The sequence below is a fragment of the Dioscorea cayenensis genome, chromosome 15, assembly GCF_009730915.1.
Source record: "Dioscorea cayenensis subsp. rotundata cultivar TDr96_F1 chromosome 15, TDr96_F1_v2_PseudoChromosome.rev07_lg8_w22 25.fasta, whole genome shotgun sequence".
Taxonomy (NCBI): Eukaryota; Viridiplantae; Streptophyta; class Magnoliopsida; order Dioscoreales; family Dioscoreaceae; genus Dioscorea; species Dioscorea cayenensis.
Genome location: NC_052485.1, coordinates 18,300,665 through 18,327,525, shown reverse-complemented (window position 1 = coordinate 18,327,525; position 26,861 = coordinate 18,300,665). Strand labels below are relative to the sequence as shown.

Genomic DNA, 26,861 nt, shown 5'->3' with positions numbered 1-26,861 from the left:
GTCCACAGAACTTGTGTATTTTTCCGCAACTTATATCTTGAATCTTCGAACATATTTTTTTCACACATGCTTTTAAATCAAAACAAGTTTGGAGTATTCTCTCTAATTTGATCGGGTACGCGATTATGTTCTCTAATGGTTTTTTTCCTCCGGTGACTGGATTTTTCTCTTCTAATTTTTTTCTACGAGGTTCAGAATTATTATTGCTTATGCTGCTTGTTTCCTCTGGAAAGCTCGTTGTGATGCCATTTTTCGTAATTTAACTCCGAATTTTCATGCTATTGCTCATAAAACTTTAAGTTATGCTAAAGAGAACTCTAGTGCATTTGGTAAATCTTGCTGCAGGAAACTTCTTCTCTCCAACTTCACTTGTTCTGATGGCCCTTTCCTTTTCCTTGCCTCTCACTGGAATGCTCAGACACAGGTTGGTTCTGGGGGGTTCTTCTTTTCTTCATCTAATTATACAATTCTCTGTGCAGGCATGCTTCCTCTTCTTGCTGATTCCTTGATTGAAGCTGACCTGCAAACTTTGGATGCTGCTTTACTGACTGCTGCTTCTCTGCCTCTCCAAATCCGTAACATTCTCATTGGTAATTCTGGTGTTCCAACTGTTCTCCAGTCGACTCAACATGCTTCTACTTGGCGCTTGATTCCTTATATTGATTCCATTAAGAGATTTATCATTGATGCTGGTTCTCCTCGTATTCTTGTGATTCCTGGAGCTTCGTTGCATCTTGCCACCAAGTTTGCTATCTTTGGCCGTAATCTTCACGCATTGAGCCTTTTCCACTCAGGCCGGGACCTTCCTCAATGGCTTATGAAATCTGTCTCCAATTCAGGATTTGTGTTTTTTTAATCTTTGATGTTTGTTTCTTTGGTTTTTATTGTTTTTGTTTCTTTGGTTAGTTAGTCTTTCCCTTGTTTTTATTTAGCTCTTGTAATTTGTTTTCTTTTTTGGTTTGTATTGAACTTTTTGTAAACTTTTTTTGATATTAATAAATTAGCTCATCGAGCTCTTTCCCAAAAAAAACAATATAAAACTGCTCCACTGTCTCTTAAAAGCAATGATAAAAATCTACAACTAAAAGAAATTAATATTTTGAAAGAAACCAATCCAAAATATACTTAAAAAAATGTTTAACTGCTTCTTTAGACAAAACTTAGGCTAATATTATCATGAACCATATATAAATAAAAACCAATGATTTATAAGAAATAATAATAATTAAAAAAAAAAAAAGCCAACATTCCAATTGAGTAAGGCCATGGTTATAACTTATAACTCAAGCACTTTTGCATGACCAAAGAGTGTACAAATTTTCTCAAGGTTTTTAGAATTAGACCGGGCAGGTCAGTCAGATTAGGTTCAACCATAACGGGTTTATGATTGGTCTGGTTCACCCTAGAAACCCGGATTTTAAAAAACCGCAATTGAACTGGTGGCCCGATTTGTCGGACTAGTGAACTGGCCGGGTCATCATTTCAGATTTGCAATTTTAAAAAAAAATTTAACTTTATAATAATATATTAGTAGTAAAAATAATATCAAAAATATGGAGAGCTAAAGTGTAAAGTTAAGATTTATGATAAAATGAGGATTTTCTCATAGAGGAAGGAAAGAGAAAGGATATATAATAAAATGATTTATCAATTATACCTTTATTATTAAATATAAATTACTTATTTCTATTTAAACCCAAAAAGGGAAATCTAGTGATATAACAACATTCAACATAATATAAATGTGTGATATATCTATATAGATAAATGGAGAGAGAGAAAAACACAAGATCAAATCAATGTAAGATATGTGGAATTAACAACAATGATAGAATCAAGAATAGAAAAAAGTAATTTGTGCCACATGATCCCTTGATTGCAATAAAAATATATTAAAAAAAGTGAAAGAGGAAACTTATGAAGTGATATTATGTAATTAATCAAAAAATTAAAAGTTTTAAGGTCTTTTTGTAAATCAATTTGTATGGTTGGAGAATTCACACTCCTTCCAAAACCCAAAGGATTGTTCATTCCTAATATATATAAAATGACTATTTTATCCTTACTTTATACTTTTTGCACACCAACCATCACATGTTTCATATCATTTATCTATATTTAATATTTATTTTAAATCATTAAGGAGTTGATTAAACTAATATCTTTATTAATTCAGAAATATTTTTAAAAATAAAATTAGTTATTTATTATAACTAAATAATAGCTAATTAATAATATTATCAAAGATTTAGAGATTACCAAGTAGACGGGTGAGATATTAAAGTAAAATATTATTTCTAATAATTAATTAATCTAAATTATTTAATATTTTAAAAAAAAATTACACTTAAAATAATTCATTATGTATATAATATTTATTTGTATAAAAAAATATGATTCATTTGTTATATTTTATGTGTTTTAATTTTCGTAACTAAATTAATTATTGTGTTTAATTATAAGAACTTAAATTCTAACACCGATGCCAAGTTAAGAACCCCGTTATTAAAAAAAACTAAAATTCTAACCCCATACCGGGGTTAAGAAACCCGTTATGATATATATATATATATATAATCAAATTTTGAGATTTAATGATTTATTAAAGTTAAATATTTATTTATAATAATTAATTTACATTAATACTTAAATATTTTAAAAAATATAATTGTCACAACTCATTGCTATATATATATAATAATAATATTCATTTGCATATATGGCAAAATAATCATTTTATCATATTTTTCTTTTTTCACTTTTCTCATTCCTAATAAACTACCTCTTCAATCCTTTCAACCAAACATAATTTTCATTCTCATTACTTTTCTAATCCCCTTCATTGTCATTACTCTTCCACTCCTTTCCATTCCACTCTTTGCAACCAAACGGTTACTAAGGTGGGTATGCATAAGTGCTTAAAGCTTTAAAAATCATATTGTTATTTTTTATTATTCGATATTTGAATATTTTTTTAATCATCTATAATAAAAATATAATTTATTTTTAATAAAATTATTGACCCCAGTTTAACCCGGTTGTACCCATCGACTCTGACCCCTGACCTATTTTGGTTGAATGCCGGATCTGATTATGAAAACCTTGAATTTTCTAATGTAATTTCATTTCATTTTAAAACATATTTTAGACCAAAAGAAATATTTTAACACACTTTATTGTTATGTTACACCATCCTAAACAAACATGTCCTCGTGTTTCCATATTATACGAAATAGGTTGAACCCCACATTGATTTAATGTGCAATTAAAAATTATATATATACATACATACCTGTACTCATGTATGTGTATAATTTATCCATAGTAACTATCCCTGATTTGTATTCCTTTTTTTCTATAAACGAATATGCACACAATTTGAAATTGAGTATATATGTATTGCAGTATTGCCATTAACAATAGTTGTCCTCTGCTGATTTTTGGCCATTTAATTATGGTAAATAATTATTATAGATTTAAATTATATTTATATTTTATAATTTATTTTTTATTTTTTAATAAAATGTGGACCAACAATGTTGAATAATGTGGACCAACAATGTCAGAGTATGCATAAGCATAGAGCGGAGTTAATATCTCAACATTTAATTTGTGTCCTCACCTTATATGAACTGATTCTGAAATCCGCTTTTTAGATTAAAAATATAAACACTTTATACAGGAATCCGATACTAATAAACAGAAAGGTAGTTGACGTAGTTAACTATTAATAATAAGAAATAATAATTAAGTAAAAGATGCATACATTTGCACACTCTAATAGAAGTGTGTGTGGCATATATATATATATATATATATATATATATATATATAATAAATTAGAAAAAAATGACTACTATTTTGCTAGAAAATATAAACAAGGAATAATTAGTAGAGCTTTTTCTTTAAATATATACACTTTTAACATGATATATATATATATATATAGGGTCTGTTTGATTCTCACAAATAGTATAAATGTATAATATAACACAAAATGATTGATGTATGACACAAATGCTTGAACTAGTTTATGTTTGATGTTTAATAGACTACACGTAAATTTTTATATTATTTTCTTTTTTGATTCTCACAAGTACTTGATAAAAAAAAATTATAAAATTATTGTAATATATTTTTGTATGGTTCTAAATTTGTTTTACAATGAAAAATTTCAAAGACAATATTTTATGAACTTTCCTCGTTTTTTTGATATTCATCACTTAATTTTTTTTTTATGATTAATACATATTAGTTTTAGTTTATAATTATAGTTTTTTTTATTGTTCAAAATATATTGATTAATGATTAATAATCAAAATATTTAATGCAAGAAACTAGATTTTTTATAAATAATTATCACATTTATTTATTTATTTATTTATAAGCTATGTAAAAAAACAACATTCTAATGTTTGTTATAATTTTTTTATTTTAACTTTAAAAATTACCTTTTTGATTGTGTTATTTGCACCATGATTTTTGTACTTCCACATTACTTGCAAATCAAATCAGGGGAAAAAATTATACTCTGTTATACTTTAAAATTTCACATATCAAAGATAGTCTTAAACCTTAAAATAAAAATATAAATACAAAATTTAGACTAATTTATAGCTCTAAGTTTCAAATATTATTGGAAAAGTTATTAAAAATATTGAGTAAAATAGAATCTAATGCCAAAAATTTTGACTTGTCATCAAGATATACATGAAAATATTTTGTTAATTATATTTTTAACAACTCAGGGCCAATAATAAATAATGTAAGAATTTGATGATTCCTTACTCATTACAGAAATATTCTTGCAACAAAAATCAAAGCTATATATGCACGTCGGGTTCTCAAATTTGAATCTATTGTTTATTTTTGTATTTTCACATGCATAAAATGTTAAATGTGATTCTTATATTATATAAAAAGTGATCATTAATTATAGTATATAATACCAATAATTTTAATATATATATATATGTGAGAAATGTTATATATAAGGGAGTGGGCACAAGCTTGGAATTGATCATTCAATCTGTGCGTCCTCACATGGTGATATAAAGTTTAGGTAACAAACCAACACCCATAACAAGGGGCCAGTTACTACCATTAAATTCAGTAAGATTTAAATTCGAGAACTTAAGAATTTCACATTTGTTTTTTATAATAAGGCCAATATCTTATATGCGATTTTTTTTATTAATTTTTTTAAGTGTATGCCACATTTATTTCTGAAGTGAGATTAAAGTTGCTTAAGAATCTTATATAAAAGTTGAGGATAATATCTAAATTTTTAAAAGTTAGATTAAAAATAAATCAAATATCAACCCATTTCTTGGAACCGAGCTATTATGAAAGATTATAACTAATGTTTTTCCAATAGAAAAAAAAAAGGTTGTGCTCTATTATATTTCAAAATTTCGCATATTAAACATACCCTTAGACCTTAAAATAAAAATATAAATACAAAATTTAGAGTAATTTATAGCTCTAAGTTTCAAATATTATTTGAAAAAATTATTAAAAATATTAGGTAAATAGAATCTAATGCATAAAAATTTGGCATGTCATAAAGATATACCTGAAAATATTTCATTTTGTCAATTATAATCAGGACCAATTATTGGAAGAAGATACTCAAATATCCTCCTAATTTGCATACATATTCACTTCCTTCTTTGAATATTGCTTTCTTAGTTTAGCAGTCCCATGATTAGAAATTATAGCTGTATAAGCTTATGTTCAGGCTATTTTAATGTTATATCTTCCTATGTATATTCATGTATTCTCCTATATATAAAGTGTATCTATGTACATGTTGATTATGAATAATAACTTTGTTTCTTCTTCTCCCAAGTTTTTATTTTTCTTCTTGGTACCGGAGCGGTGATCCCATATCATGGATGACAAAGGAAGAAGTGATTCATCTAATTCATCAAAGGAGGTGGTTGTTGTATCTTCATCAGGCATGACCACAGAAAGTGACGTCAATATGTCTCAAAAATTAACTTCAATTTTGTTGAATGAATTCAACTATCTACCTTGGTCAAGAGCAGTAACTATTGCTCTTGGTGGGAGATCAAGATTGGGATTAATCAATGGCAAAGAAGAAGCCCCATCTATTGAGTCACAGGGATATGAGTCTTGGTTGGCAAAAGACCAGATGGTTATGTCATGGATCCTTAACTCAATGGAGCGTAATATTGCAGAAATATTCAGCTATTCTGCATCTTCCTTGGATTTGTGGGAAGCTGTTCGTGACATGTATGGTAATCAAAACAATTCTGCCCGTATTTTTCAAATTCAGCAAAATATTGCTAATCTTCGTCAAGATGGAAAATCTTTTGTTAATTTACTGGGGAGGTTAAAAGGTTTGTGGAATGAATTGGAAGTTTATCGCCCTCATTCTATTGACCCAATTGTCTTGCGGAAAAAGGACTGAAGAAGATCGTGTTTTTTTCATTTATTAGCCGACCTTGGTCCCCGACTTTGAGGATTTCAGCGCCATGTTTTGATGAATTCGACTTGCCATCCTTAAAAGAGTGTCTCGTGCCTCAATTCAACGCAAAAGAAGTTCAGTCGAAAGATTATGTCAGGTGGTACCACAACCAATGCTCCAGAAGTACGTGCTTATCTCAGTCACCTGCCGGTTGACCTAAAGAAACTACAAAGGCAAGCGTCCAGATCTGAAGTGTGATTATTGTAAGTCCATTGGACATACAATGGATCGATGTTGGAGTCTTCACCCAGATTTGAAGCCTAAATTTACAAAGGACAAGAAGGGAGGAAATCAAAAACCAGTTCCTAATCGCAGGGCTCATGTGGCTACTCACACTATTGAATCTTTCCGTTCTAATCCCATTACTTTGCTTAATGACTTTGCCAGCTACTTACAAGAGAAGAATGGTCAGGGATTAATCCAAGATAGAACCACAAATCAAGGACATGATGAGTCAACTGGACCAGCTGCACTTCTTAGCAAATTTGCTAATTTTTTGACTGATGCAAACAATGAAAATAGCCAAGGTATTTTCACTGCCTTTATTACAGCATTAGAAATTAATAATTTGCATGATTTATGGGTTGTTGATTCTGGAGCTACTGATCATATGTCAAATAAACTAACTCATATTCATGATTTCTGTCCTATTTCTTCGTTTGTTTCTATAGCTAATGGGGAAGGAGTTCCTGTTAAGGGTAAAGGAAAAATTAAACTTGTCTCAAATACTATAGAATCTGATGTTCTTTATGTTCCTTCATTTCCTTTTCAATTGTTGTCTGTTAAAAAACTTGCCTCATCTCTTAATTGTCAAGTTGTCTTTACTCCTTACAAGGTTATGTTTCAGGACCCTCTCAACAAGAAGACGATTGGTGAAGGTTTTCATTTGAATGGACTCTATTTCTTCCTTTCTGATTTTCGAGTCCCAAAAGTTTTTCAGGCCACTTCTTCTTCTGACGATGAACATCTTCTATGGCATCGTCGTTTAGCTCATCCATCAGATTCTATACTTTCCAAAATAAATTTGGGTGTTAATAAAGGAACACATGATTGTGAGAGTTGTCATTACTCTAAATCTGTTAGACTTGTTTTTCTGTTATCTTCTTCTAAATCTACTCAGGCATTTGAACTTGTTCATTCAGATGTATGGGGACCTTTTTCCATTTCTATTGATGGTTTCAAATATTTTGTAACCTTTATTGATGATTTCTCAAAGGTTACTTGGGTATATCTCTTGAAATCAAAAAGTGAAGTTTTTAGTTATTTCAAGGATTTTCACTTGATGATTACAACTCAATTTTCAACCCACATTAAAGTTCTTAGGTCTGATAATGGCTCAGAATATACATCTCATGACATGACAAATTATTTAAACTCTAATGGCATATTACATCAGACCAGTTGTGTTCATACACCTCAACAAAATGGGGTAGCTGAACGTAAGAATCGTGATTTGTTGGAGAAAACACGAGCAATAATGATTCAGATGCATGTTCCAAAATTTTTTTGGTCCTATGGAGTTCTCACTGCTACGTATCTTGTCAATCGTTTACCCAGTAAAATACTGGATTTCAAATCTCCTCTTGAGTGTTTACAGGGAAAACCACCAAACTTATCTCATCTGAGGATTTTCGGTTGCACTTGTTTTGTGCATATACCTGCAGTTCATCGTGACAAACTTGATCCACGAGCAATCAAATGTGTATTCCTGGGATATTCACAGACTAAGAAAGGATATAAGTGTTATGATCCTATCTCAAAGAAACTCTATGTAAGTAGAGATGTTCGATTTCTTGAAACAAGACCTTTCTTTCATATTCTTGATCAAGGGGAGATTGTACATAGATACACTTTATATATAGGAGAATACATGAATATACATAGGAAGATATAACATTAAAATAGCCTGAACATAAGCTTATACATCTATAATTTCTAATCATGGGACTGCTAAACTAAGAAAGCAATATTCAAAGAAGGAAGTGAATATGTATGCAAATTAGGAGGATATTTGAGTATCTTCTTCCAATACTCCCCCTCAAGCTGGATCCAGGAGATTTATGGATCCAAGCTTGCTTAATAGCCGGTGAAACTGAGCAGAGGGCAGAACCTTTGTGAACATGTCCGCAAGTTGATCATGTGTTTGCACGTAATGTGTCTCGATAAGCTTGGACTGAATTTGTTGTCGAATGTAGTGACAATCGACTTCAATATGTTTAGTCCTTTCATGAAATACTGGATTGGCTGCAATATGCATAGCAGCTTCATTGTCACAAAAAAGAGTCATAGGAGTGGTAGATGAACAACCCAAATCATCCAGGAGATTTTTTAACCATATAAATTCACAGGTTGCTGCTGCCATAGCACGATACTCGGCCTCTGCGCTAGACCGAGCTACAACATGCTGCTTTTTACTTTTCCATGAGACAAGATTACCACCAACGAACATACAATAACCAGTAGTTGAACGACGATCAAGTGTGTTTCCTGCCCAATCAGAATCTGAATATCCCATGATGTTCGTGTGCCCATTTCTTGTCATTATAATTCCACGACCTATCGTTCCTTTCAAATATCGCAAGATACGCTTCACCAAACGTAAATGATAAACAATAGGTGCATGCATATGTTGACTAACAAGACTTACAGCAAAAGAGATGTCAGGCCTTGTGATAGTCAAATAGATAAGTTTTCCAACAAGCTTCTGATAATAATGTGGTGAGTCAAGTGTTGCAGCTGCGGAAGCCAACTTCAACTTGCTATCAAGAGGAGTTGCAGCTGGTTTTGCATGTTGTAAATGAGCATCTTCAAGAAAATCCATAACATATTTACGTTGGTTAAGAAAAAGTCCTGCACTGGAAGTTGCCATCTCAATGCCAAGGAAATACTTTAAAGGACCAAGATCCTTTATAGGAAATTGAAGTTGGAGACTCTTCTTTAACTGAGCAATTAAGTCAATACTACTCCCAGTGATAATAAGATCATCAACATAAATAAGCACCATTAGTTTGTCATTCTTGTTTAGACGAACATACAAGGAAGAATCAGCAGAACTTTTGAAGAAACCAAGCTTTTCAAGAGCAGAGCTTAACTTTGCATGCCATGCTCGAGGACTTTGCTTTAAACCATAGATTGATTTATGAAGTTTACATACCATATTCGAATTACCTCCTTGAGGATGACCTGGTGGAAGCTTCATGAACACCTCTTCTTCAAGTTCACCATGTAAAAAGGCATTTTTGACATCCATTTGAGACAAGATCCATCCATTGTTAACGGCCACAGATAAAAGCACTCGGACTGTAGTCATCTTGGCAACGGGAGCAAAGGTCTCCTTGTAGTCGACTCCAAATTTTTGAGTAAAGCCTTGAGCTACTAGACGGGCTTTATAACTCTCAACAGATCCGTCTGAACAGAACTTGGTTTTAAAAACCCATCGACTGCCAACTGCATGTTTTCCCTTGGGAAGAGGCACTATACTCCATGTGTTATTCTCTTCTAGTGCTGTCAATTCTTCAATCATAGCTTTCTTCCAAACAGCTTGAGATTGAGCTTCTTGGAAATTTTTTGGCTCAAGATTATTGTTGATGGTTGTAAGAAAAGTTGTATGCATAGGAGACAAACTTTGATAAGTCAAGTATTCAGACAAAGGATACCTGACAGTATGAGCAACATAATCTTGCAATTTGATGGGAGGATGACGATCCCGTGAAGGATTACGCCGGGGAGCATGCTCTTGTGCATTTGGTTCAATGTCACACACATTTTCCTGAGATATATCATTAGTAGCACATGTAATAGGAAGAGGGTTATTTATTGAACCTTGAACTGAATTGTTAGGTTCTAAGTTCACATCAGTTGATTGTTCATGGCAAAACTCAACATCCGGTAAAGGAAAGAAATCCTTTACAATCTCCCCCTGATCAAGAATATGAAAGAAAGGTCTTGTTTCAAGAAATCGAACATCTCTACTTACATAGAGTTTCTTTGAGATAGGATCATAACACTTATATCCTTTCTTAGTCTGTGAATATCCCAGGAATACACATTTGATTGCTCGTGGATCAAGTTTGTCACGATGAACTGCAGGTATATGCACAAAACAAGTGCAACCGAAAATCCTCAGATGAGATAATAAATGATATAATTAATAACAAAAGAAAATAAAGAAAATTAATCAAATCGTTTATATGAATTATCCTGATCCCATTATAAAAGAGTTTGGTGCTTTTTTTAAATTAGTTTGTTTAGTTATATGAAATAATGTTTGAAAAATATTTGATAATTATATGAATATTTTTAATAATTTTAAACTTTTAATTCCTTTACCTCAAAGATTAATGAACATATTCCAATCCCTCTCAAGCCAAATATAACCTAATTTTTCATCATAATTTTAAAAGTATAAAGTATCATAGACAAATGCCAGAATTCTAAAGAAAAAAAAAATCAATGATGTCTATATCAATGAAAGGGTTAGCTCATGCAAAAGTCACAAACATCAAATATGTTTATTAGGGTCACAAGAAGAAGATGGTTGTTAATTTAAAAAAAAAAATACGAAACTTGCCTGGGATGCCATTTATATTATACATTACTTTAAGAATAGATTAATGAAGTAAAATATTAGTTTCAAGGAATAAGGAGAATTAGGCAAAAGTATTGTGTTGAATTGTTGGTGACACTGGTCGTTTCTCAAAATGTCTAAGTATCAGTAATGGGGAAAAAATAATTAATTAATCAATTAATTAAATTAGCACCAAGGCAATAGAAAAGCTCCAAAAACTTTCCAACCCAAACCTAATACTTTGACGGAAGCGGGATGATATGATATTATATAAATTGTCCACTTCTCCATTTCAATTTCCAAAAATACATAGATATAATTTGTAATAAAATAAATAAATAAATAAAACGAAGAGAGAAATTGGGAAGGTGTTACTTCTTCACTGTATGGTAAAATAAATAATCAAAGTAAAGAAAAGCAGCTCACTTCAGCTACTTCCTTGTTTATATTGTGAACGAGATAAATTTTGAATTTATTTATTTATTTATAGAAAATTACATATCACCATAATATATATATATATATATATATATTGGTGTGTGTGTTTTTAAATCATATATAAATGACAATATGCATGATGGAAATTTTTCTGTAATAAAAAAATATTAATATATTTTTAGTTTTCAATTAAATATCAATATATCTTACATAACACAAAGAGAGAAAAATCACAAATTATGTATATAAAAAAATGGTATTCGAAAATTACTTGTAGACAACTTGGTTTATATTTGGAATTTTGTTTGGGAAGGAGAGAAATTAAACTAATTGAAAAATGGAGTTGAGTAGGAAGGAGTAGGGGTGGCAAAAATTCGGGTCCGGACAAAACCGGGTCCGAACAACTACTAATATAAATAGAAAAACTTGTGTCCGGACCAGGCCCGGTTTTAAATCCGGACAAACTTGGTATGTCCAAACCCGGTTTATTTTAAAACCGGGTTATCCGGATATCCAAATTTGTCCGAATTCTATAAGCTATTTTTAAGTTCGCTCAAATATTAAATTATACAAAAATAATTTAATTCACATTAAATGCAAAAAAACATCAATAATCCAAAAACTTAACTCAAATTATAGAAAAAAATCTAAGTCTTAATAAAAAAACAATATATGTTTAAAAGTTTTTTTAGAGGAATGAGACTTAAAAACAAATGGGCCTAAGGTTGTGGGTTTTAAAAAGTTTTAGGGGTTAAAAAGGGCCGGTTGTCGAATTTCTATGTCCGGACCTAGCCGGATTTAAATCCGGACAACCAGCCATGTCCGGACCCGCCCGCGTTTGCAAACCTTATGTCCAAACCCTTTTTATTCCGGGCCGGACAAAACTGGGCCGGCGGGTCCGGACAGATTATTGCCACCCCTAGGAAGGAGGGTTAGTTGGGTTGAAAAGTATGACTTAAATAACATAAAATTATTAAAAATGGAAAATATTTAATATGGTTTAAAACATTTGGGGGCAAGGATCCCCTCCATCTATATTATGAACATGATTGTTATATTATATTCCATCTATTTTACTATTTTATCAAACAAAAAAAATTATACATATTCTCATCATCTATGACTTGAAAATAATATTCTTAATAACCCTATTCTTGACGGTAATGTCAAATTTAGTGAACTAAAATGGTCCTTTATAATAACACATTTTTATAATTTTCTCTAACAATATATTATATAAAATTTACTCAAATATAACTTCAATAATTTAAGAATTTAGTTATTTCCCAATTATTATATTAAAGTTCTTGCTAATAAAAATTAAACATTTAAATGTCGTCCAACTCTATATATCACATTTATCAAGATTTTAAAAACCGGACCATACCAGCCAGTTCAATCGGTTTAACCGAGAACCAGCCGCTAATCCGGGTCACTCATATGAATTGAGCTGGGTTCTAATCGAACTGGTCATGAATCGGTTTTGGATTGAGAACCGGTAAACCGATTCGATCGGACCGACTTGGTTTTAAAGAAAAAATAAAGGTGAAGACCTCCCCACCACAGGTAAAGTCCATGAAGAAGAAGATGCGAGATCAGAGGCGAGGACTTCTGGAGACGGATGACATGGGGATGATGGAGGCGGAGAAGGGCAAAGATCTCACGGCGGAGATTGGGGTGAGGCTGGATAGGAGGACGCATGATTTGGAGATGACCTTGGCAGCAACGCTCTGGCCGGTGGAGAGATTGCAGGCGTGGTAGACTTTAAAGGCACCGCAATAGAGGAGGCGGCTGAGCACGTAGCGAGCGAAGAGGATCTTGGTGGCACAAGGATGTTGCCGGCTTAATTAGGCGACAAGGCCGGCATCAGTGCTCGGGCGGGGCCGAGAGGTAAGGATTGGGGTGTTTGGAATTATAGGTGCTAGATGAATTAGCGCGATTTGAAATTGGTTCAAATCGGGCGGGCGACAATCTATTTTTCATTTTTCCCCTATTTTCTTTTTTTTTGGATTTTTTATAATAACTTTATAAAATTTTCTTTATTTTTTTAAAATTTTATTTATTTTAAAAAAAATTTAAAAATGAAAATGGTTGAATCACCCCGTCGAACCGGTTGGACCAGTTAGCGCAAACCAGTTGGCCAACCGGTTGACATTTATTTTATTTTTAGGTTATTTTGATTAGTTTTTATAAAATAATGTTTGAAAATTTATTTGATAATTATATAAACATTTTTAATAATTTTAAAGATTTTAATTACTTCTATAGAAAAGTTAAATACCTAAATTCCCAATCCCTCCCAAACCAAATTTATACTATTTTTTATCATAAATTCCAAATTATAAAATATCATAGAAAAATGCTAGAATTTCAATGAAGAACAGAAACGAAATCTATGAGAAGCGCATTATATCAATGAAAGAGTTGGTCCATGCAATATTGGCAAGCATCAAATGTCTGTGTCTGTGAGGAATGAGGATCACATGATGAAGATGGTTGTCAATTAAAAAGAAGAATATCAAACTTGCTTGGGACGCTTTTCTTTTTTAATTATTATGTTTTATTTTTTAATAATGTGATATTTTTTATTTTTTAATAATGTGGACAAGTAACTCCAAACATGCATACATTTTTCATTATTAGAGTGACATCAACCATGCATTACGAGAGAGTCGAACCCTCGATTTTTGGCATAGTATTTTAACCGTTAAACTATTGCGGTGATGGTACCTGAGAAGCTATTTATGTTATATAAAACTCTAGGAATAGATTAACAGAGTAAAATGTTATATAATCACTTTGTAAATAACAGAGTGGTTAAAATTTTTTGCCAAAAATTGAAGGTTTAACAATCTTTCAATGTATAATTGAGCCATAAATAAAATAGATATGCAGTGACTTGTTCATATTATATAAAAAAAAATTATTTTTAATGAATAAGGGGAAATGGGCAAACTCCTTGTAGAAATGGGAATGAGTCAGTTTATTTTCCTATAAGTGTGAGCAGTGGCGGAACCAGAAACAAATTAAAGGGGGTGCTTATATAAAAAAATTATAAATTTTTTTTGAAGTTTCTTCAATTCAAAAAATATAATTAGCTAGATTAGTTGAACGACATATTTATGGTAGTTTGGCCGATCCAATTGTTACATAAAAAAATAATACATTTATAATTTTTTATACAAGACAAAATATAAAATTAAGGGGCCAAACAATAATTTTTTATAAATATTTTTTAAAGAGGATCATTCTTCTATGGATGTCTATAGATAAAAAAAAAATCTATAGATGTTCATTATAAACAATTGGATCTCGATCTAATGGTTAACATTGATGAACAGTAGTTATTACAGTAATTATTGTTTATCTAGACCGTTGGATCATGATCTAACGGCTGATAATTGGACATCCATAGATTTCTTATCTATGGATATCCATAGAAAATGTATTGTTTTTTTTAAATATATATATATATATATATTATATCCTAACTAATAAAAATCACGGATTTAACTGATAAATATTTGTAATTTTTTTTTATTTTTTATTCTATATAAACTAATTTGTAATAAATGAAAGCTAAACATTATCTTTTTGGAAAAAAAATTCTTTTATATTATATAAACCAATTTATAAAACATCTAAATAATAAATATTAATTTTGTTCCAAACACAAAATGAAAATAAAAATTCAATGAATTATTTTTATATATATATATATATATATATATATAGAAAGAAAGAGTGAATGAGAAGAGAGAGGGGGAGCTTCAATTTCCTACTCTTCCCTAAGTCCCTCTAATATACATATAAACATGTATATAATATTGATTAGTTGAGGGCCAAGGGGTGCTCAAGCACCCCTTGACCCCTAAGTGTGAGGAAGTGAAAGAGGGAGTAAAAGTTCGACCTCATTAAAGCCGGTGAACATTGTATAAAAATTGCAATCTAGATCTTCATAGTGGTAGGAAATGAGATTATATATTGTTTGCTTCTATTTTAGCTGTAAAATTACTAAAGTGATTTCTAACTAAATTGAAGTGGAGCATGAGTGAAAGTGTTATTTTTCCAATTACAATAAAATGAATAAATAATGTAGGAAAAATCAGCCTACTTCAGTCACTTCACTGTGAAATAAAATGTTCTACTTCTATAGTACATTTATATTACATGCTAAAGAAAAGTAGATATCAACAAAATATATGATTTTTTTTATTTTTATATAATAAATCAGTGACAATGAGAATATTAGAAATTTTGCTATAATATAAAATACAAATTATATTGGTTTATATTTTAATTATTGATTAAATATCAATTCACCATACATAATACAAGGAGAGAAAACCCATAAGTTATATATATATAAAAAAAACGATATTCTAAAATTACTAACAGCCAAATTGGTATATTAAAGGATTTGTTTGGGAAAGAAAGAAATTAAATTAATTAAAAAATAGAGTTAATTATGAAGTGGGTTAGTTCAACTGATAAGTAAATTTTGACTTAAAATAATATAAAATTATTAAAAAAATGGGGAAAAATTATTTTAAAACATCTGATAGTTAAGGTCAAATATATAGATTTTTTTTATTTGGTATGCCAATTTTATATCTAATTTGGAAATTTAAAAAAAAATCTTGTATGCTTTTACTCTTCATCAGAACATTTTTTTCCCATTTCTTGCATCATGTAACCATGGTAAAACTATTATTTGTTTATATATTTTTACAAAAATTTCTATTTACTTACATATTTTTTAAATAAAAAATTTTAAAAAATTTAAAAATTAAATTATTATTTATTGACAAATGAGACAAGTGCTATCAAAAGTGTGCACACGCACCAGATATTGAACGTCCATTGTGTACACCTTCATTCTTTGATTAAGACCTGTTAGTACGACTGTATTCAACGGAACTTGAATAAGAGATCTTCTTAATGACCCACAGCGTACAACTCTTTTCGCATTTAGTCAATATCATTGGTCTATGAACCCTTCAACAAAATATAATTTACTTTCTTGTCTTTATTTATAAAGGGAAAAAAATCAACTTATATTTTTATAAAAATTTATTAGTTTGTTTTCACTTTTCATCAATAAAATATATAAATAAATAAAACAAATATAATTTTTAATGAAAACATATTAAAAATTACTGAATTTATGGATATGCTAGCAATTTTCTCAATTTTAATTCCCAATAAAAATATGCAAATTAATCAAATAAATAGTTTTAGAAAAATGAGAACAAACATGCCAACATGGCACACGTGTGAGACCATTTGGTTGGTCCCGCGCTGTAACGTGCTGACCACCAGTCAAGAATGGCAACCAAAATGACTAAAAAAATAAAAACAAATGTTGAACGTTGGAGAAGAAGAACACCTCTTTCTATCCCCTTCTTTTCCCTCTCCTTTTTCCTTTTCCTTTTCCTTTTCTCTCTATCCATATTAATTACTTTATCTTTTGAAAAAAACATATTAATTAGTTTCTTTAATTTCTCTTCTTCTTTTTCAAAAGGAACAGACAAAGGTACTCTTTCTCTACCTCTCTCTTCTTGTTATTCAATAGAAAACATAAAATACAATGCCTTTTCAAAACCTTTTGATTTTAATTTTAGGTTGAGTTTTCATTAGAGATGAAAATCAAATAGAAATTATTGATCTATAGTTATTTATACAACGAGACGTTGAATTTGTTTACCATGCATGCATGGATTTTGAGAGTTCCTTTTTTACGTAAAAAAATTAAGAAGAATATATATATTTAGTAATTAAAGGTACAATTTTAAGGGAGTTGTTTGGCAAGAAGGGTTGTAAAACTATGAAACGCAACTACTTGCATTGAACAGCATTTTGCCGGAGGTGGAGTCCACCGGAGAAGGATTCCATCTTCGGAAAATGCCTACGGAAGATTATCCACCGCCGTCCATAGGCTTTTCCGCCCCTTCGGCCTCCATCTCTAAAAAAGTTCCTTCATCATCATCATCATCTTTATTTTTATATTCGAGTTCATCATCATTGTTATCATCTCCGTCATTGTCCAAAGACTCTTCGGCCCCTTCGGCCTCCACCTCTAAAAAAGTTCCTTCATCATCATCATCTTTATTTTTATCTTCGAGTTCATCATCATTGTTATCACCTCCATCATTGTCCAAAGACTCTTCGGCCCCTACGACCTCCATCTCTAAAAAAGTTCCTACATCCTCATCATCATCTCCATCTTCGTCGTTGAGTTCGTCATCATTGTTATCATCCCCATCATTATCCAAAGAATCTTCTACCCCTTCGGTCTCCATCTCTAAAAAAATTTCTACATCTTTATCATCATCATCTTCATCTCTGGCTTCATCTCCTCCTCCAAAGTCATCTCAAAGCTCGAAAAGGCCTCCACTTCCTCCTAAAAACTCTACACATTCACCATTAAAATCACCACCTGCTCCACTGCTATCTCCTGTTTTGCCACCACCTTCTGCGAATCATACTAACAAGTCACCGGAGAAGTTGAAAACCGGTTCCTCAAAGCATCAATCAGGCCTGAATACAACCTTTGTTGCCGGAGTAGTAGTTGGAGTTGTCATACTTTTTGCTCTTTTAGTTCTTTGTTGTGTTTGCCGCATCAAAAAGAAGAAGAAGAAGAAGAAAGCACATAATCAGATGCAATACTATGCAGATTCAGGCACTAAAGGTATATAACTTAATTACACCATTTTATTTTATACTTCCTATTTAGTTTTATTGGTTATACATGATTTGAATACTTAAAAATTATTATAAATTTTATATAAGATATTTTCGTTTGCATATATATATATATCATCCATATAAACACCCTATATATACATGTAAACTACTGCATATATGAATGTCTTTTATATTAATACGTTTGTGCTATTTTTAAGACTTTTCATGGAGTCGATTTTGCAAATGATTCAAAATAGTATTAATTATATATATGATCATATGCAAACTAATTAAGACATATGTTATGGTTTCTATTTTAATCTTAAAACTAAAAACTTAAGGTAATAAGATGAAAAAGGCTAGATTTATATATATTCAAATCCATAATCAAACCAGTCAAACTTTGATATTTAAGATGCAAATCCAACATATTATGTTATTAGTTGGATTCAACCCAAAATTAAGGATAGCATGAGAAATTCAAATTTATATTTTTAATCCATACTTTTTTTAAATCAATCAATATGAAGCTTTTGCCATCATCATTTTCTTTTATTTATTTCTTTGAGAATATGGACAAGTTACATATTCAAATTCCCGATCATTTGGCACAAGAATGAAGTACTAAACTCTCTTAATTAGTGCTAGGGATCGTATGTGAGACTATTAATTAATCTAATTATTATTATTCTTGTTAAGTTGTTATTTGAGAAAAAAAAAACCATTAATTGGTAACAAAAAATTATATATGCATGCATACACAGGGGAGGAGAGTGGGTATTATAGCAGCACAATAGAACCACAATGGAAGCAAGGAAAAAGTGAAGACTTGTCATCATCATCAATCTCAATTAATCCTCCACCTCGTTGGCAACCACAACCACCCCCATTAATCCCTGAAAGTGACTCAATCTCCTCCACTTCAAGCCCACATGGTCCCCCTCTACCACCTCCTTACCCTACAATCACCCTTGGCTTCAACAAGATCTCCTTCACCTATGAAGAGCTCTCTGTGGCCACCAATGGCTTCTCAAAATCCAATCTCTTAGGCAAAGGGGGCTTTGGTTATGTCCATAAGGGTGTGCTCCCAAGTGGGAAAGAGATTGCAGTCAAACAACTCAAGTCTGGTAGTGGCCAAGGTGAAAGAGAGTTCCAAGCTGAGGTTGATATCATTAGTAGAGTTCATCATCGCCACCTTGTTTCCCTTGTTGGATTTTGCATTGCTGGCTCCCAGAGGATGTTAATATATGAGTTTGTTCCTAATAAAACTCTTGCTTACCATCTCCATGGTTAGATACATTTCAAATCTATATACTTATATTTATATGAGTTCTTGATTTGATTTGTTTGTTTGTTTTTTGGTGTTTGTGGTTTCAGGGAAAGGACTTCCCACCATGGATTGGAGTACAAGATTAAAGGTAGCATTAGGAACTGCCAAGGGACTTGCTTATTTGCATGAAGATTGTCAGTATTCTTTGTTAATCTTGTTTATTTTTCTTTTAATTTTTTTTTTTCTGATTAAAACCACTCCTCTTCCATAAGTACTTTTGATTTCATTACTCCAATGTATTTACACCAATTGTGTGTTGCACCAAGCTATTGGATTTTTGTCACATATATCTATTGGATTGGTGCAATGCTTCGGTGTAGGTAAGAATTTGGGTGAAAATGAAATTTTCATTGATTCTAAAGTATTTATTTTTATTTGTTATGTGTGTGAAGGTCATCCTCGGATTATTCATCGTGATATCAAATCGGCGAACATTCTCTTAGATGCTAACTTTGAAGCCATGGTATTTTGTGGCTTCTACAATTGAAATATATATAATGGTTGTTAGATGCAAACCAAATGTATGTTAAGATGTATTTGATGATGTTTTTTATATAGGTTGCAGATTTTGGATTAGCTAAACTAACTTCGGACAATAATACACATGTTTCAACTAGAGTCATGGGAACTTTGGGGTGAGCAAGAGATTTCAAGAAGTTTTCCACCATTTCAATGAATAAATCTAAGCTTTCTTTATTTTCGATTAGGTACTTGGCACCGGAGTATGCATCGAGTGGGAAACTAACTGAGAAGTCCGATGTTTTCTCCTTCGGTGTAATGCTTTTGGAGCTGATAACTGGAAGAAGACCTGTGGATAATGGACACAAATTCATGGATGAAGGATTGGTGGATTGGGTTGGTTTTATGCTTTTGCATTTATTTTATAGTTGATATAATGCAGGAAAAAAATTGAACCTTTTTTGTTTCTGAAAATGAACATTGGAACAGGCAAGACAAGTAATGTCAAGAGCTATGGTTGATGGGAACTACGACGAGCTTGTAGATTCGAGACTGGAAGGGAAGTATAATCCGGTCGAGCTTGCAAGAATGGTAGGTTGTGCTGCTGCCTCTATTCGTCATTCCGCAAAGAGAAGACCGAAGATGAGCCAGGTACAGAAGCTAGAAATTCAATGATCAAACATTTTTATTGATTCTAGTTGAAACTTTTTCTTATTAAGAATAGAGAATATAAATTATGATAGTGTTACAAGAGGACTAGGCTTGACAATATATAGAGATTACAAGAGAAACATAAGATATCATCCTAATGTATCTAAAGGTTCTTAAAGTATCACAACATAAAACACAAACTTACTGAAATACAAAAAACCAATTGCATCAAAGACATTGTAATATGACATTAATTATTCACATTCTTATTTTATACAATAGATTTGTTTTCTTACATGAAACTTTTGAATGTGATTTACTTGAATTTTCTAAAATACTACTACATTACATTTTAAACTCATTCTGCATCCTTGTTTAGTGCTCAAGAATACAAACAAAAATGTGCAAAGATCAAAGATTGAATTCTATATGAACATTTTAATGTAAATGTCCATAAACTGTTATGAGAAACAAAGAAATACTAAAGATTTCTACATTGAATTCCCATGGAAATATAAGCATATGTAACTAATTATTCACATACTTGCATGGTTTACAGAAATGTGAAAATGTTTGTGTATTTACAGATACTACGAGCATTGGAAGGCGATGTATCGCTCGAGGATTTAAATGAAGGAGTGAGGCCTGGCCAGAGCATGCTTTTCAGCTCCGGCTCCGACTATGAATCAAGCCCGAAGACCTCGAACATGAATAGATTCAGAAAAGCCTCTCTCACTAGTCCAGAATTCAGTGGTGAATTCAACAGTCCAAAAGAAGGCAGGAATGTCATGAATCAATATCAAGCAGCAATTGACTACTTTCAGAAGCCAAAGAAATGAAACAGAAACTAGTTCACTTTTAAAAACAAGTTTCTGTGAATTAATATGATCAGATGAATAACTTCGGAGGTGAATTTTGGATGTTCTTTGATCAATAGAGAGCTTGTTTTTTGAGTAAAAGAGAAGGCCATGACAGTTTCCATTGTCTTGATGCTCATGTGTATTGTGAGTACGGTTGGTGATTAATCAAGCAATCATGAGCAGCTCAAGCTCAGTTTGGGAAAAACTTGAGCTCGACCGAAAATTTAGAGTTCAAAATTAAATTCGAGTCGAGTCAGGGTCTGTCAAGCTTTGTGTGATACCTAAATATGTATAAATATTTATATTTTTTTATAATATATATTATTATGTAATGTATTATTATTATTATTATTATTATTATTATTATTATTATTATTATTGATAAAAATATTGTGTAACATGTATTGTTTATTTTTAAAAATGAGATTGATGTTTTTATTTATAAATGTTTATTTTTAGTCGACTACTGGATTGTTCAATAGTATGACATAAGAGTGCAAAGGTTTGAATCCTTCTCCAATAGTACTATTCATATGGCTCAATAGTGTTCATTAATTAGCATTGTTCAGGCATGTCTCTTTGACAATCCTTTAAATGGGAAGTTTTGGTTACCTATTTGTATATAAAAAAAATGTTTTTACTTTTGAACTAAATCCAAATCGATTGGAATTCTAAAAAAAAATAAATTGATTTAATTTTAATTTTCAGCTAAACCAAGTCCCCTTAAACTTTCAAAATTAAAAATCAAGCTAAGTTTTTGTTTGGGACAAATAGGCAACAAGCCCCCTCATTTAAGAGATATCAAAGATAGTAATGTCAATATGACCCCACCCCCAACAAGAACCCGATTCCCAGTCCAGTTAGGGTTGGAAAATAATTCCTCATTGAGGTTTGCCCCGGGAATATCCTCCCTGCCCGAGCCCGGGCCCAAAATATTAAATATTTAATTTAAATAATGTATATATATATATATTATGTTATAAATATCTAAATGTGTACATTGGTATTTTGTGTTAGGTCCTTAACATGTTAATTACTTGTATTTATAAATGAGTTTCTCAATTATTTAAAATTTTTATGGTTTTTTAGCAAAAATTGCATAAATTTTATTTTAAATAATAATAATATTTTAATCCAGGGAATCCCCAAACCCAAACAATCCCCAGGGGGATAGGGATGGGGATCGGACGAGAAAAAAAAAATTCCCCGTATTCGGCTTTGGGGCCGAGGTCGGGGATGGGCTTAGAAATTCAAGGTTGGAGATAGGGGATGTATCCCCCGTGGATCCCCGCCCCGTTGATATCCCTAGTCAGAGATCTGCACAAATATAGAGCGCAAGTTCATAAAGCACTTATACTCTCACTTTACGTGGATTTTGGTGTTCTGTTTTGAGTTCGCTTTAAAATAAACAACCTACACAAAGGATTTGGGACCAATAGACTAAGGTAGTGTTTGGTTAAATGTAGTTGAAAATACAATAGATTTTCAATAACAGTGTAGTTGTAAATGCTGAAGTTGAAAATACAAGAGAGTTAAATCTAGTGTTTGGTGGACTGTAATTGAAAATGCTGGATTTCAAAATTTTATATTTGTTTTTTGGAAGGATTTGTAAATCTAGATTTTGAAACATGTGTTTGGTTGAATGTATTTTAAGATATAAACACCCTTGATGAGGTTGGCCCACCTTGGGTCATTATTAAATTTTCATATAGATCAGGGACCATATTAAAATAAATATTAAGATAAGTTTAAACATTTAATTACTGGTATATATATTCAAAATAAATAAATAAATAAAATTACCTGGTACACCTTTTAAATATATTTTATATGTCAAACCTAATTTTATCTTTTGAAGATCTTTCCGTTCTTAAACTGACTCACTTTTTTTATTGCTTTATCTTCTCAATATTTTCACAAATATTTGTATTTACTTTTACTATTATTTTTATATAAATCAAATCTTATCTCTTTATAATTCGTTTATATATCAATTCATACTTAAAATTTTTTTTTAAACATAAATAATATCCGAGTGATAATACATTAGAAATTACAACCCTTTTACACATCTTTTAATCATTCAGTCTAACGTGATACCACGTGTGAGACTCACTATTAAATTACAAATGCAGGAGATTGAACTACACCCGATTTGGGCTTAGTTACAAATCTAACAAAATTCATTTCCACTGCATTTGTAACTACTTTGAAATTCTCAAGTTCAGCAAAACAAACACTAGATTTTGAAAATTTTGGGTAATTCTAATTACATGTAGTTTTACATCCGGCCAAACAAACACACCCTATGAAGCCAATGGTAATCAAACTAAACTTCAACCAAGGTAGTTAGACATGGCTCAGGGATTTATCTGGCGAAGCCCAAGGCTCGAAGTTGATGGGTTCGACCAAGTTCAAACAAAGTTGAACCAGGGTCAACAATAAAATATTTCAAAATATATAATAATTAATAATGATAAAACAATAACATAACCTATATTTTAATAATAAAAAAATACAAATAGTTTCATATGATATTTAAAATTTTAATTTTTTATATTTTTCTTGATTTTTAAAATATTTAAAATATAATTAAATTTAATATTTAAAATTTTAGTTTTATATACCGTCAATCAATCATTGATTTGAAAAAAGTATATAAAATATTAAAAAAGCCCTAATAATTCTTGTCACACCCCAAACCTCGTATTGTCGGACCCAATGCACGGACAAACGGCTGCAGACCTACAGGGCGGGAGCCCAATGAACATGCAAGGCCTCAAAACCTAACACAGAGTGGAGATAGAAAATAAACTGACAGAAATACAAAATACAAGTACACCTTAAGAGTTACAACCAGGTTCAAATACAGAGCAAATGAAAATACAGAATGACCCACAAAGAGATTCTTAAACAACCATACAACTTATAAAAAGACATAAAACACAACCCCAAAAGAAACATTTACTGAAAACTTTCTAAGATCCCTGGGTCTACTGCTCTTGATATGAAAAGAATTTAAATCAAATCCATTACATTAGCCCAATAAATGATCCAAAAATAATCTGAAAACAAAAGTTCAAATCTGAAACTTGCACAAAAAAAAATCAATAACACAAAATAGTGTAATCAAAATCAAAAGGAGAAGCAGAATGTAACACATTACTAGAAATCATGGCTTTTGCGACCGACATTTTTGGTAGCTAATGTATTAAATTCAGTGGCTAAATTAATTTAGCCACCAAATTGATGGTCACAATCATTGGTGGCTAAAACCATGGTAGCAAATATGTTAGCAACTGATTGCATATTCAGTTACAAAGAGTTGCAACCACCATTTTCTGTCGCAGACACTATAAATTGGTAGCTAACCAATACATGGTGCAACTTATTTTAGTTACTATTTTTTTGTCGCCAATCCGTCACTAGCATATTGGTCGCTAGTATGATGTATTTTACCAAATTCATTTTGGAAGCTATTTGGTTGCTACATTTATAACTATTTCTAGTTGTTAAATCGGTAGCTATTATATAACTTTTAATTGCTAACACAATTTCTAATTCAGTTGCTAATGCCATAACTTCTTGTTGTAGAATTGGTCGCCGTTTGGTAACTGATTTTTAATTGCTAATTATCATTCAACAAAACGGTTGCAAATTAATTTGCTAACACCAGTTGCAACTTTACAATTAAATACAATTGCTAACATCAAAACTGAAAATAACAATTATATTAAAATACTACTTTAGGGAAAATATTCATTACACCTGTAATAATCTTCTAAAATAATCAAGAACAGTTCTTAAAAATGTTAAGCATGTCAAACATCCAATAATCTAAACATTTAAATATCCAACAAACAAAAAAAAAACAAATAATGCGTCACTACTAAATACTAGATAAGGATGTCCCAGTTGTATGACAACTTTCAAGCAAAGATTTTAGTAGATCTTTCACCTCTTTTAGTTCATTTTCTAGTTAATCATTCTTTGACTCCATCTCATCTAAGCGTTGTTGTTGTTCTTCTATCTTCTCTTGTTGCTTTTTTATCTTCTCTTGCAATTCATGTTCTTGTTGGGCTTGCTCTTGATTCATAGATTGAGAAGGTAATCTACGAAAGTTTAACAATGAAACATCCCAACACCATATAGTAGTCTTTTGCTTGGTCCACCACATGCTTTTGACCACACAAGTTCAAAACTATATTCTTCATTATTCATGTAGTCCTTACCGTACTTTTATTTGGCAATCTCCTCAAATTTTTTTTGTATTTAAATTTAAACATTATGAAATGAAACAAAAGATAGAACTATTAAGAGCTAAAAGATGGGAACCTACATAAATAAATCTTGATTTATTATCGACAAAAGGACCGTTCCCCTTGTCTTATCAATGGGTTTGATTATACACCTCAGCATATGTAACTTCACGATTGTATTCCTTTTCCTACAAAAAATTAAAGCAAATGATATTTTATCACAAAAACTTATATTAGTGTAGTAACCTTAAACATATAAAAGTAAAAGGAAAAAAAAAAGAAAAAGAAAACTTACTAGTGCTGCCTTTGTATTTTCAAATCCTCTTGATCTCCCACAATGATTTGCTAATGACCCTTTTCTTCCTAATTTTCTATTTTCAGATGTTTTTTTTATTTTTGTTGTAATTTCTCTGTACCCCAGAAATTATTAATCAACTTGTTCCTAATGTCAGGTGGTATCCAATATGGTTTTTTTTTATGACAAGCTGTAATGGATGTTCCATCCCTCATTGCAAGTGGTCTTGCTTTACTTAGACCATCTTTGTAGTGGTTTGCAGCAAGCTTATTCTAGATTTCCTCACAAAATGTTCTTGTGACGAATCCCAATAGAATCTCTCCTACCAATTCCGTGAAACAAAAAATTAGCATAATAAATATTTTCCCATCTTAAATTGAACATTATGTAAAGAGCATCTAACCACCAAGTAGGACAATTTTGCACGTATACCTACATTAGAGCATTTGTCTGTACATGTTATTCTACTTGCATGATTTATAAAGAGTAATACAACAAACAAACAAAGAACAATAAAAGAGATAAACAAGAGCATGGTTTGCTAAACAAAGTTGCTCCTTGGATTTTAATCAATCAAAACACCAAAAATAAATAAATAAATAAAAATAAAAATAAACAATGTCTCTTAAACTTTATAAAATATTTATTTAACATAATGGTCTGAAGTAGTGGAAGTTATTAAAATGTATATACGGACATTTTTAACAAAATGCATACAAGAGCATCTTTAACATTACGTAAAACATCTTAATATATGTTTAATATTTATTTAAAAACTTTAACATATGAAAACATATATATATATATATATATATTCTTCAC

General features: G+C 30.9%; 2 protein-coding genes across 2 annotated transcripts; one reads left to right on the top strand and one right to left on the bottom strand.

The window, feature by feature from the left end:
• Positions 1-17,416: 17,416 nt before the first annotated feature.
• On the bottom strand, positions 17,417-17,800 carry LOC120277755 (FK506-binding protein 3-like). Its single transcript, XM_039284599.1, has one exon. The coding sequence runs from the start codon at positions 17,798-17,800 to the stop codon at positions 17,417-17,419; it is 384 nt and encodes a 127-aa protein (XP_039140533.1).
• Positions 17,801-17,836: 36 nt separating this feature from the next.
• Positions 17,837-21,759, top strand: LOC120276997 (proline-rich receptor-like protein kinase PERK4). Its single transcript, XM_039283736.1, has 8 exons — positions 17,837-18,189; positions 18,950-19,474; positions 19,563-19,649; positions 19,908-19,978; positions 20,074-20,150; positions 20,223-20,370; positions 20,464-20,625; positions 21,213-21,759. Exons 1-8 carry the CDS (start codon positions 18,159-18,161, stop codon positions 21,462-21,464), a joined length of 1,353 nt encoding a protein of 450 aa, XP_039139670.1. The 5' UTR covers positions 17,837-18,158; the 3' UTR covers positions 21,465-21,759.
• The last annotated feature ends 5,102 nt before the right edge of the window (positions 21,760-26,861 follow it).

Bases quoted from the DNA above. Each gene is read 5' to 3' on its own strand.
- LOC120277755 (XM_039284599.1), bottom strand. From the start codon at position 17,800: ATGGAGACCGAAGGGGTAGAAGATTCTTTGGATAATGATGGGGATGAT.
- LOC120276997 (XM_039283736.1), top strand. From the start codon at position 18,159: ATGCAATACTATGCAGATTCAGGCACTAAAG. The intron at 20,371-20,463 runs GTTGGTTTTATG...ACATTGGAACAG, and splicing joins ATGAAGGATTGGTGGATTGG to GCAAGACAAGTAATGTCAAG. The intron at 20,626-21,212 runs GTACAGAAGCTA...GTGTATTTACAG, and splicing joins GAAGACCGAAGATGAGCCAG to ATACTACGAGCATTGGAAGG.